The sequence below is a fragment of the Frankliniella occidentalis genome, unplaced genomic scaffold (assembly GCF_000697945.3).
Source record: "Frankliniella occidentalis isolate FOCC.00 unplaced genomic scaffold, Focc_3.1 Scaffold210, whole genome shotgun sequence".
NCBI classification, from domain to species: Eukaryota; Metazoa; Arthropoda; class Insecta; order Thysanoptera; family Thripidae; genus Frankliniella; species Frankliniella occidentalis.
In genome coordinates this window covers 303,343-315,995 of record NW_026267336.1, presented here as the reverse complement: position 1 = coordinate 315,995, position 12,653 = coordinate 303,343, and the positions used below count along the sequence as shown (strand labels likewise).

At 52.0% G+C, this 12,653-nt stretch overlaps 2 protein-coding genes across 4 annotated transcripts in view; one reads left to right on the top strand and one right to left on the bottom strand.

Moving 5' to 3' along the window:
• Nucleotides 1-950: 950 nt before the first annotated feature.
• LOC113209616 (thioredoxin, mitochondrial) lies at nucleotides 951-4,367 on the top strand. 3 transcript variants are annotated; one of them, XM_052272523.1, is made up of 4 exons: nucleotides 1,110-1,230; nucleotides 1,310-1,432; nucleotides 1,514-1,717; nucleotides 2,120-2,399. In XM_052272523.1, the coding sequence occupies exons 2-4, from the start codon at nucleotides 1,415-1,417 to the stop codon at nucleotides 2,258-2,260; spliced, it is 363 nt and encodes a 120-aa protein (XP_052128483.1). In that variant the 5' UTR covers nucleotides 1,110-1,230; nucleotides 1,310-1,414; the 3' UTR covers nucleotides 2,261-2,399. The 3 variants fall into 3 exon arrangements, with proteins under 3 accessions (XP_026283032.1, XP_026283033.2, XP_052128483.1); XM_026427247.2 differs by lacking the exons at nucleotides 1,110-1,230; nucleotides 1,310-1,432; nucleotides 1,514-1,717 and adding exons at nucleotides 951-1,089; nucleotides 2,681-4,367 and having other exon boundaries at nucleotides 2,120-2,587; XM_026427248.2 differs by having other exon boundaries at nucleotides 1,097-1,432.
• Nucleotides 4,368-4,449: 82 nt separating this feature from the next.
• Nucleotides 4,450-12,653, bottom strand: part of LOC113209615 (serine/arginine repetitive matrix protein 2-like) — a 26,780-nt gene continuing 18,576 nt past the window's right edge. The window contains exons 2-4 of the mRNA XM_026427246.2: nucleotides 7,854-8,051; nucleotides 7,339-7,784; nucleotides 4,450-7,265 (exon numbers count right to left, since the gene is read on the bottom strand). Coding sequence (XP_026283031.2) covers nucleotides 4,865-7,265; nucleotides 7,339-7,784; nucleotides 7,854-8,051 — 3,045 coding nt within the window. The 3' untranslated portion in view covers nucleotides 4,450-4,864. The remainder of the gene's footprint in view (nucleotides 7,266-7,338; nucleotides 7,785-7,853; nucleotides 8,052-12,653) is intronic.

Sequence of the window (12,653 nt, the reverse complement as noted above, 5' to 3'; positions counted from 1 at the left end):
TTTGGGGTGGTGCAGGAGGAAAGGGTGTCGCTATAACTTCTTTGCGTGGATTTTTATTTTGGGGGGATAAAGTTGTTCAATGTAATACATTGTTAAAAATGTGACTTCCCAACACTTTCACGATACGAAGCAACTATTAAATCACAACACTTCTTTGTAATCAAAAATTATGCATTTTCCTTTCTTACTTCGGAATAGTTGTAAACCAATAGCAATAATTTCTGAAGTTATTAATTTTTGACAACGAAGAAGAGTTGTGATTTCACAAAGAGTTGTGGCAACTTTTTTCGAATTCTTCGTGAAGTTTTGACTTTTTTTTAACAGTGTAAATCATTCCTAATAACTTTGCAATGTGAGCGAGATACTTCCTGCACCTCCCCACATCTCTTTCCCCCTACTCCCACCCCTGACAAAAATCACCCTATATTCACCACACTCACACTCGCAATATCCTATAGCGATGGAATTGTACTTTAGTTACTTGAACAACAGGGGGGTTCGCCGATCCATCATGACTGCAACTCGTTACGTCCCGAGCCAGTAAGGGCGGCGCGCGTGGATACACCCACAGTCAGCCGCGCACGTAGGCAACCCAACGTACACTTCTGACCGAAGGGTAGCCTACCTCGCCATCATTCTGTGTGCGTGTTGAGTGACTTCTCGCCCACTTGCATTTCCCTGATTTTAAACAAGAGTTTGTCATCATGCCATTTCCTCCCGACGTCGTAAGCCAATATTTGTTGTCTTTTAAAGATCAAGGCTTACTGAGATAACGAATTTTGTCGGTTTTCGTTAGTTCGGTAGTTATACGGATCGGCTTTACGGATGACCTACCGGTCCATTCTGTTACCAACACACATGCACAAAAATATCATCTCTAAAGTTTCCCAAACCACACATTTCTTCTAAAATTGAATATTTTTGTGATCTAGAGTAAATTATTATGAATAGTCAGTTTTTATAAATATGAATTTTCTCCTTAAATGAGGCTTTACTTTTAACCTTTTTTGTTACTTGGCTAGCGACGTTTTAAGCTCAAAGGAAAACAAAGTTTCCTCGCTCCTTCGTGTCGCTTTTCTGCTAACTTTGGTAAATGCTTCAATTTTGTGAAATTCGTTGCGATATTTAGTTTAGATCTAAGTTTGCTTTTGTGATACCAGTTGGGTTTTTTCTCTACTATTTTGATACTGGTTAAATTGCATGGTTCACGTTTGGGCTCTTGTGTAACCAGTATGAATGTTTGACTTTGACCATTATTACCTTTTAATGATATTAGTCAATAAGAACTGTCCATTTTCGTCCCACTTAGGTTTCTTATTTACTTTCCGAATTTTATTGGCTCTTAGCTTATTTTCTTGTGAAGAAATATATCTAACATACTCTAACCTCCACTACTCGGTGTCCCTTTAAACAGATGTCAATAAAGTTTTCTGTAGGTCATTTTTGATGGAGACCATCAGTAATATTTGGTGGACTTGCAATCCTAAATAAACATCTTTTCACCCCTTTCCAGGTCATGACAACTTTAGTGCTTGGAGTTGGATTTGGGCTCTTCATTCTTGTAGGGATTTGGCTGGGCGCTTTACTAGCTTGCTTTGTCTCCGTCCATACGCAAAAAAATTTGGGAATTCATGCTGTTTGTATTGCTGCAATCCTGACTGTAGTCCTTATTTTTATCCCAAGAGAATCTGAAAGACCTATTGAAGATATTACTAAGGTAAAACAAAAATATTGCTCAAAACGTTTTGCACATTTTCAAGTTAGCTTATTCACAGAAAGTATTTCTTTGTCTCTTTATATTTCTTCTCTTTCCACTCTCTGTGTTCATCTCTATTTCACTGTTCATTTCCTAGCTGTCCCTATTTTAAAACAAAAATTATTTAAGATGGTTGCATTTTGCTTTTTGCTAAGTCAAGGTCAACCAGAGTCTTTCTGGGTTCCATGAACTTCTCTCCTTTACCTGTTTTGGCACCTTGCACCTGATTTATTTGACATGAAAGATAATGTATGGACTTCTGAATGGAAACATTTTGATGACATTTGCACTTTTAATGGACTTGTTCACAGCAATTTCAAGCTTTTCTTGTTCCATTAAAATTTCTCTTTGTTTTGTTTTCAGGTTTATGACAGCCTTTTTCTGTGGAGAATAGCACTAGCACTTCTGCTTGGACTTTCTGCAGTAGGAGGTGGGGTCTTCTACTTCCTGGACCACCTTATGGAAGCACGGGTTGCTAAACCCATTAAGAAGTGGACCTTGTAGACTTCTTCGCTTGTAATCTTCGAAACTCTTGGAGCAACAATGGCTCTTCGCAATGTGTCTGCATGCTTGCGTAACATCCGCTTGGTTCCAAACACAAAGGAAGCCCTGGCAAATCCAAGACTGCTCCAGCACCCAGTGATATCTCATTCATTCTTACGTGAGATTTCCTGCTCTCGTATAATACAAAATGCCCAGTGCACTGGATCATTCTGTCTTTTACCTCAAAGACGACTAAAACCAAAGCCCAGTGGCCTTCGCTACATATCACACTCCAGTCCTGTCTGTAAAGTTTTTGAAGTGTCCAATAATGATGACTTTATGGAAAAGGTAAGCAGTACCCATCAGCAACTTTTATAGACAATATTTAAGGAACAAATTTTTGTTACTTATATGAGATTTAAATTTATGTTACTTTCTTAGGTGATGAACAGCAATGTTCCAGTGATTGTCAATTTCCATGCTGATTGGTGTGACCCATGCAAGATACTGACACCTCAGTTACGAGAAATAGTTGAGAAGACAGAGGGATTGGACTTGGCTATCATTGATGTGGAAGATAATGCAGAACTTGTTCATACATTTGAAGTGAAAGCAGTCCCGGCTGTACTTGCAATTAAACATGGAAGAGTTGTTGACAAATTCATTGGCCTCCAAGATGCTGATCAAATTGAAGGCTTGGTTGCAAAGGTTGCCAAAATGGCAGCCTCCACTACTGATGACCAAAAATAATTTGCTACTTCTCCAAATGCTGCTCACATCGTACAATTTATTTGTGATTCAAATAGTCTTCTATAGAGGTATGTGGGACAAAGTCAAATTATTCCTGTACCATTTGTTTTGCACAATAGAGAGAATTTCTGTTTTTTTTTGCTAATGTAGCTCTGGGGTAAGCTCTGCAACAACTTAGATATTGGTATTTGTCAGTAATCCTCTGTAAAGTCAATTATCTAATCTGAAATTGTACCTTCAAGGATTGTTGTGATAAGTTATATACATTCCTCTGAATTTTTAACACCTTGGAAATAATTGTTTTAGGTATACCTGGTTGAGGGAACTGATAGAAAGACACTTGAGCGGTAAGGTGCTAGTACCTCATAGGTTTTTAATGCTATTAGTTTTTAATTGAAGTTTCTCTCTAGCATTGTAGCCAGTCATCGTGCTGCAGTGCAAACACAAATTATGGTTGTGTACAGTGAGAGTATGAATTTTTAACTGGTCCCAGCACATGTGTTTGCGGACTGGTGATCTAGTCAGTCTCACAACCTAGCTCACAAAGATGTGCAATGAAGTTACTTAATCTTGATGTGCTATGAAAGGAAGGTGAAGAATTATGTTATCTAAAAGCATCTTCTCTCTAAAAAAGAAAATATACGTTCTAGAGATATTTAGAAATGCCTTAAAAAAAAACTCATAGTTATAGTATGTACTCAAATTACTGTTTGAATGTTTAACAATATGATGAATTGTTGTGTCTGTTGTTTAACTAGGCATGCTCCAGTCCGTCTATTCTGACAATAATTTTGTCTCCTTTATGGTTTTGTTTGAGAGCAGATGTTCTTTAAAGATGCATGTTACCTCATGTTCATCTGTAATATTACATTGTCCATTAACTGTCATGTTAGTTGTTTTTCTTAATAAATGTTGTGTGATATTTTCTTGCCTTCATCTTAAAAAGATTGTGTGTATCTATTATGTTTCTCTACTCAAGGCTATGTTGTTAGCAGTCAGGCTTCTGTGAGGCTGTTGTCACTTTTCATATCCCTAAGTAAGAAATAATTATTTTAATCGTCTATGGCTGTTTGGGATGTCTCTTGTTATGGTTTGTCTTTATCAGAAGATTACTATGAGATTATCTTCTAATTATGATTTGATATTTTATTCAATCATATCCAACTCAATTTTGGTGAATTAAATAGAATCAGTGCTTTTCAAATTGCTCTATCGGATATTTTAGAGAAGTTTCTCATTAAGTAGTGTGTATACTAATTTATTAGACGTATGAATGATACTCGGCATTTGCATGTTTTACTTAAATACTTGAACTTTAAAAGACTATTGTATTGTAAGCTTGATTTGGTGCCACCAAAATAATATGCAACTGAACTTATGCTGTGTGTGTAATTTTTCACCAGCCCTTTTTATTAATGTGTAGAGCCAAAGAAGATTACAAACTGACGTACACATGGACATATAAATAGTATATTCTTTATTTTTATTTTCATCATCTTATATTTTACATATTATTTACATACAAATTAAATAGTACCTACCCATCACACGAGGATTGTTGTCAGGAACTCAGTGCTTTTAATTCCTGAATGCTCAAAATAAAATAGTCTGTAACTAATGCAACATTTTACAATGCAGCGCTGAGTCTTGTGGTGAAATCATTCATGAAGCACAATATATCAGTCAAAGTTCCTTTTCAATCTCTTATAGTGACAGAGACTCAAATAAATAAGCCAGTTAAATCTCAAGTCTTTCAACTACCTTCCTTATGTTTTGGCACCGTTAATGTCTCCAACAAGAGCAAAAGTAAATGGAACACGTCAGCCAATCACAACAGAACTGCAACGTTACCTATGCACTTGAAAATCTTAATTTTCAAGGAACCTTCACTTCAATAAACCTCTTTGGGTCACCGATTCGCGGGGCAAAGTTGAGCTTTACTGGATTTTTCCCCTCCTCGCCGACATTAAGAAATGTGTTCCAATCAAACAAGAAATAAAGCCCATTAGGCCTCGCCGGAGGGAGAGTGTCCACTGGGCCGGTGTTCTTCGGCCTGTCGCCATCACCGCCGAACGAGGCGGCCAGGTCATCCAGGTTGGCCGTCGGCGCTTCCGTCGTGGTGGTAGTGGTCGTCGTCGTTGTCGTGGAGGACGACAGCGCGGGGGTGGTTTCTGACTCGGAGTCGGCGCCGGCGGCGGCCCCCGCGAGGCTGTCGCTGATGGTGGTGGGCAGCTCGGCGGCATTCTCGTCGTAACCAGTCACGGCTGTGGCGTCACTCGACGACGAGGAGCTGGCACTGCTTGACGATGACGACGAAGAGGAAGAGGAGGAACTGGACGAGGCCGAGGCCGAGGCGCTGCTCGACGCCGCCTGCTGTCGCTTTACCTCGTTCTTGGCCGTCTCCAGGAACAGACGTAGCTCCTCGGTTGACAGCGGGCTGGGTCCGTCCTCCTCCTCCAGACGGTGCTGCTCGGTTCGCTTCTTCTCCTTCTTCCTGAAGCCGTAGGAGGGCGTGGTCCCGGACGCCGCTGTCGTGGGCAAGCCGGATGCTGCGGCGGCGAGCTCGGTGACGATACTCTCGGGGATGATGGCGGTGCCGTTGGGGCCTATGGGCAGCACGCGGATGCTGGACAGCAGCTTGATGACCTTCTCCGCCTCCCCGCGGTCGTCCAGCTTTGCGGAGTGCACCACGGGGTTGAAGACGTGCCTGTCCTTGCCGTTCTGCCCAGCGATTCGTTTGGATTGACGAGCCGTTTGCTCTGAACGAGAGTCGCCCATGAAGCCCATGTCGCCCAGGACGGCTTTCATGTCGTCCGGCAGAGGCAGTGAGGCAATCACTTCCTTGTCGCGGGCCTCGGACAGCAGACTGGCGGGCGAGGGCAGCTGCTCGTGCAGCGGCTCGTCGTTGCCCAGCTCGGCGTACGAGGTGTTGTCGGGGTCCGTCTCGGGCTCCGCGGGGACGGGGGGCTCGGACTCGAGGGCTGCCGCCTCCGGCAGCGGCTCCTCGGGCACGACTGCCTCCTGCAGCGTCTTGCCGCGGCGCGCGCTGGACAGGTCGTCCATGTTGAAGTACTCGTCCGGAGTGGACACGATGCGGGTCGACTGGATGGCGGGCACCAGGCCGAACGAGGCCAAGAACTCCTGCATGTCCTCGCTGACCTGCCCGGGCTGAGCCGCCAGAGGGTTATCCTGGCCAGCGAGCGGCAACGGCTTGAACTGCACGTACGAGCTGGGGTCCACGGGCGGCACGATGGGCTGCGTGGTGATGGTGGGCTGTTGGGCAGCTGGCACTGACCCTGGGGCTGCGGCCGGGGGGTCGTCCTTGCCGGGCAGCAGTCCGATGGACATGAGGATGTCCTTCATCTCCGGTGTCAGCGACTCGGCGGCGTTGGCCGCGTTGGGCACCGGGGGCTCCGTGGTGGTGGTCGTCGTGGTGGAGGTGGTGGGTGCCAGCGTGCTGCGCTTGGGCGCCGCCACGGCCACGGCCCCTGTCTTCAGGCCGATGGACGCGAGCAGCTCCTTGACGTCGTCGCGCACCAGGGGCCGCATGGTGGTGGCCGGCAGCACGGCCTTCTTCATGTCGTACAGGCTGGGGAGGGCGGCGCCGCGCACGGGTGCGGGCCGCGCGGTGGGGCGCGCGGCAGGACGCGTGGACTCCTTCCTCTTGACATCCTTGGCCGGCTGTTCGGGGACGGGTGACCAGTCGCTTGCCGACGGCTTTTTAGCGGGGTTCAGATCGTAGTCTGGCTTGTACTTGATGATGGGCTTCTTGGTGCTGGCGGGCGGGGGTGGTGCGGTGGTCACCCTCCATGGCCTGATGGTCGGCTCCGTGTAGTAGGGCTTGTGGTTGCTGGGGACGACGGTCGGCTCCACTGTGCTCTCGGTGGTGGGCACCGCGGTGGTTGTCGACGCTGTCGTGGGGGCGGGGGTCGTCCTGCGCGTACCCCTCCAGGGCCGACCCGTTGAAGCCGGGCGCCGCTTCTTGGTCGTGTAGTCCACGTCGTCCTCCTCAGAGGACGGCTCCGACGCCGGGGTGGACGTTGAAGGCGCGCGCCACCGGTGCCTCTGCTCCACGTACTGGGGCCGCGTCTTCTGCTGCGTCTTGACGAACACCTCCTGAGGTGGGGGCGGCGCGTCGCTGTCCAAGTCCTCCGTCACCCTGTAGTCCAGGAAGGCCGGGGCCGGAGCCGTTGTGGGGGCGGGTGTGGACGTCTGCGCGGGTCTTCGACGTTGTGGTCGCGTTGACTTTCGTGATGGGGCCCTGGTGTATTCATTCCTGTAAACGCATCATATCGGATTAATTAAATATCAGTTCATTTATTTGGCGATGTGACCGGAACCAGGCTTACCCTTCGTCCCCGATGATATGGGTGAGTGGCATCTTGGTGTAGAGCTCCTTGATGTTGGTCTCGCTGAGGTTTTTGGCGCTGAATGGGAGTACGACCATGAGCTCCCGAGAATGCTCGACGCGGGAGGCTGCCGTCGTCACCTCCACGTCAACGGTCGTCCCTTCGGAAACCTCCGCAGACTCCGGGGTGCTGGTGTCCGTGACGTAGGGGAAGTCCGGGCCGTCGGTGAGCTCGGCGCTGCTACCCGCGTTCGTGGTCATTAGTGGGGCCGCCGTGGTCGTCCCGACCGCATCCGCTGGCGACGCCGTCCTTGTGATGTTCTCCAGGATCGAGAGGATATCGGTCCGAGAGAGCCGCGGGAGCTGCGGGTGCCTCTCGAGGATCCTCTGCACCTCGGCCACGGTCTCTTCCGCGTCGACGGCAACGCCGCGGACCTGGCTCAGCACCTGCTCCCCAAAAAATCTCAGTTACTGAGGTTCTACTTTACAGGCGTCAAATCTTAGCGCGTTCGTTACCTGATCCACTGCTGCCGCCTGCTGCTCGCCGCTCGACAGCGGCCCGTCGAAGTCAATGTCGTTCTCCAGGTCGCGCTTCGGGGCGGCCGACGACGCCGTCCCGGGGGCGGCGGTGCTGCTGGGCACGCTGCGGCTCGATCCTGGGCCGGGGCCCGCCGCCAGCACCAGCAGGCATGCTGCCAGCAGCGCGTTGAACGCCTGTGAGCCGAGCAAGTACATCATATGACGATGGATTGGGTATACCCAGGCCAAGTAAAGAAAAGGGGTGAAGACTGAGCGACGCGAGCGACCGCACCAGCGGCGGCGCTCGCCGTCGTGCCCCACCGAAATGTATTGCGTGTTACGTCGCACGTTTCTCCTATTCCTCCATTACACCGGTAGCGGGCGCGGCCGATCATCCCTCCCCCATCCCCGCGCCCCGCGCCGCCCCCGTTCCCAATGAGATCACCGCGGAGGCTGCGCGCCCACGGAGGCCCGGGCCCGGGCGGGCCGTGGCTTGTCCTTCCATTTATTTCTTTTCCCAGGCAGGAAATGCGCCCCGTGCCTCGGCGCGCGGCCCTCGGCCCAGCAGCGCACTCCGCTTGGAGTTACACGGGCCGCCGCGGTGCGGCCCCGCGAGGTCCCCCGGGACAATGACTGGAAGCGCCGCGCCGGCCGGCCGGGGCCTTGTGCTGCACAGTGTGCTGCACAGTGTGCTGCACAGAGTGCGGCTGCAGCACAAGAAGTGCCGCATGATTACGGCGGCGCACCGGCAGCTCGACGGCCGACTCTCAATAACTTCTTACTGAACCGCGAAAGCGCTGCTGTACGGCCCAGGTCGGCGTAGGTCGGCCCTCCGCGCCGCGGCCGGGCTGATTTCTGGGAAATTAACATGTCTCTCAAGCAGACGGCGGGTTCTCGGCTCGGTGCTCCGTACCGGCGGCAGCGTCGGCGGCGTGCCTCTGGCCCATACGTTCGGTTACGAAGAGTGACGAAGGACGATCTACCCGACCGGCGCGGCCAAGGCGCGCGGCGACGCACCGCGGACGCGACCGGATGACGGCACAAGAGGGTGGGAAAATGTGAGGGAACGAGGAGAGGACGATGAACGCGCAGCAGGAGGAGAGGGGGAGAGAGGATAGTGAAGAGGGGGGGTGAGGTGGTCAGCTGTTGACCGTGAGGTGGGCAGCAGCGGCCACCGTAGGCGGAGAAAGTGCTCCTGGAGGAGGAGAAGGAGGAGTGGGAGGACAAGAGGGGGAAGGGGGGAGGGCGTAACTTAGACGGTCACTGCTTGCTTGCTTTCGTTGTCACGGGGAACTCACACGGGCGCGGTCGTGCGCAGATGGGCAAGGGTAGTGACATACACACACCTAGCAGGCGCGCGCGCGTGCACACACACTGAGTCATTTTGTCTTGTTCGCGCGTTGTTTTTACTTTTCGTCGAGGCAGGACAGAGGTACGAGGCCGCGCGGACCGGTACGGGTCGTGACAAAACTCACGAGACGGACCGGGACCGGACGCGGCCCGCGGGGCCGGCGCGTGCACCTGCTGCTCCCTGTGACCGCCACGAGGGAGGAGGATGACGTCGCCCGCGATGCGATGGTGCTCTTGCGCGAGTTGAGAACTCCGAAGAGAACTCATCAGGCCCCTTCAGCCAGCGTGACAGCATTAAAAACGCATAAGACCCCCAACCAACGGGCCATGTGTCACGCATGCCATCATCGAAAGTTCGAAAACGCTTTTCCGATGATGACATGTCCGGTATGGGATGCGACTGGTCACGGCTGCTTAGAGCCCTGCAGAGGCGGCGCGCCACGGCGCGTCACGGTGCGTGGGCCGCGTAACGTTACGTGCGTTGTGGCGCCGGCGTTACCCAACCGCTGACTGACCGCGCGGCGCACAGAGCAGTCTGGAGCAGCCCTGACCAGGGCCAAGGCGTCGCGGACTGTACAACAACTCATCGTCGGCTGAGACGGACGACGTTCGTTCTGTCACGGTCCAGCGGCGGCCGTCCTGATGCGGCTGCAGGCTACAGCAGGATTAGAGACAGTAACGTGTCGATTGCTGACGCTATGGGGCGTAGCTGGCTCTGCGAAGGTGCGCACCCGTTGGGATTGACCCAGATTAAATCTAAATGAATGCAGACATGCGTGAGTGTGTGTGTATGTGTGTGTGCGTGCGCGACTATGTGTGCGTGAGTACGGGTTAGCGACGGAAGGTCGTACCGAGAAAAACGGCGCGCGAGTGTGTTGGTCTGCGCCCAACGATTTGTCAAGGAGAGCTGCCGGAGTGGGGCGGGGCGGGCGGGGCGCTGAACGAGGCAACACTGCACTGTGCTACGGATAGGCGGCATGTGCTGACACACCTGGCCACTCCAACTGGAGCAGCAGCAGCAGCACAGCGACGCATTCATTGGGGACGTTGTTTGCGTCACCCTTGCTGCCTCTTTGTAAACTATATGTATGTGCGAAATATGACGAGTTGCCGTCTTTTCGAATGCAGAGCTGCAGCGCTTTGCCGCAACGAGTCGGAGAGTTGCAGGCGAGACGTCCTCAAAGAGAGAGGACGCGACGTATAACAGGGAGTTGATGCCGGGCCTGACTGGGCCGCGGGGCCGGGCCCGGGGGCCGCGGGGGTCGGGGACACGCCGCTGCTCGCAGTGTCTACAGCGCGCGAGTGCGAGTAGGTCTCTGGGCCACAAGTTCACCTGCAGCCCCCCTCCCCGGCCCCCTCTCGGCGCTCGTTCCAGCAAGGGTAAGGAAGGTATACTGAAACTTCGGTACGTACTGTAAAGGCACTTTAGTCCAGTACCTACGCGGACTTTAGGTTCTTTCTGGTAGATCACGGTCAATATGTTTTCCGTTATAATTGATGCCCAGCCCCCTGCTCTGCCTCCAGAACGAATCCCCTGCCACCATCATTTTTGACATGTTTCTGCTTTTCTTGCGCCAGCGCGCATAAACATGTGCCGCTTTACCCTAATTCGTTACGCATCGCGCAGCCTCCCCCCCCCCCTCTTCCTTTCCCCCGCACGGAGACCCTTTGTCCCCCCTGCAGAGTGTTGGGGACCATCTTCAGACCGACCTGATGCCCGTTCACCGACAACGACCAGATGGCAGCAAGGTCTCCTGACCACACATGTCCTGGGGTGAGGGACCGGGAAGAGGTCTCTTCTACGAAAATCCGAGTCCTGCTTTCTGTCTTTTGCTCCTGTCTCCTCGATTTTCTCGTAATACGCGTTCCCCCCAAAATGTACCGGGAGCAGTATCTGAGAAAGCCAGCTCGGGTAGACCAGAAAGTACCTAGGTGTCGGGTTAGGTATTGTAATGTTTGTACCTGTAGGTAAGGTATCAAGTACCAATGCACTATACCTGCTGGTACTGTACTACCAAGGTACGCACTCCCCAGCCCTGCTCGCTACGCGTGTGTAGCGTCAACGACTGTCTCCGACGGTGTCTATCACAGCACCAAGCCACCAACAGCTGTGGTCTGTGCAACAGACTACAGCCCCAGCCCTAGACGCCTGCTGACTCGAGGGTAGGCCACCCGCCCAAACAGCGTGGCCGTTTCTGGCCTACCCACCAGGCGCTCCGACTAAGCGACCAGAGTTTGATTTCTAGAAAACTGAAAACACTGACTGTAATTTATTAAATTTAACTTCTCACACCACCTGTTTGCCGTGAGAGTCAGCATAATTTACCATTAAAAATAAAAAATTAATCCAACCCCATAATTATTTGAACGGCAAAGAAAATCTTCAAAACCTATTCTTTTTAACAACACCTCCGGCTGTCTCCGACCAAATGCAGCTATGAGCCTTGAGCCCTGCGCCTGACCCCGAGCGGGGTTTTGTGGCTGCAAAAAGACAGGCGTGTCCGCGCGGTGCTGCGCGGTGCGACGCGTCGTCCTCCCGGCGTCGCGGCGTGGCGTGGCCGTGTCATGATACCGCTACACACAGAAAGAGGCGTCTGGAAATAGGGTTGGGTAAGAGACCAAGGGGGGGGGGAGTGGCGACAAATCAGTGCGCATCACTACCGGCACCGGCGACATATACGACGCCGCGGCAGTTAGGCAGCCCGTTAAGAAAAGGGGGGGGGTGCGAAGAATATAAAAAAAAATAAGAAAGAAGAAACAACAACGCTGCGCGCGCTGCGCCGCGTCGCTCGTCGCGCTGCGCTTTTGAATGAGGTCAAGAGAGTCGCCCTGTCGCCCTTGGGCTTCCCCAGAGCAGTTTTTGAAATCCATTTTTTTTATTTCTCCGATTGGATATGTGTGTAGCAATCGCCTTGCTGCTGAGAGACCAGACGGTAGTCGAATCGTGCATGGCTTTTATTTTTATTCATGTATCTTTCTAGGTGATTATGAGGATGAGGAGTATTTTTACACTCCTCGTGTCATGTTTGGACGAATGTGACACACTTTGGAGGAGTTGCAGGGTGTGGTCATGCACCACCTGGAGGAGCAGCAGGTGGTGGCCGTCCTTTACATATATTTGCTCTGCCCGTGTCTCCCCTCGCTAATTCCTATGCGGCTGTACTTTAAAACGCCAGAAACAAACCTCTTCGCGCCGCTTTCACGATGACGCATGCCGTTTGACCTGGAATTAGCGCGGCGACATCACGCAGGGATCAGGATCGGGAGGCACGCGACGAGCACCTATCTCCTCCTCCGAGGCCGTCGCCGACCTCCTCCTCAGCGCGAGGTTCCCTCCGGCGGCCACCTGTCTCCTCCTCCGAGGCCGTCGCCGACCTCCTCCTCAGCGCGAGGCTCCCTCCGGCGGCCACCTATCTCCTCCTCCGAGGCCGTCGCCGACCTCCTCCT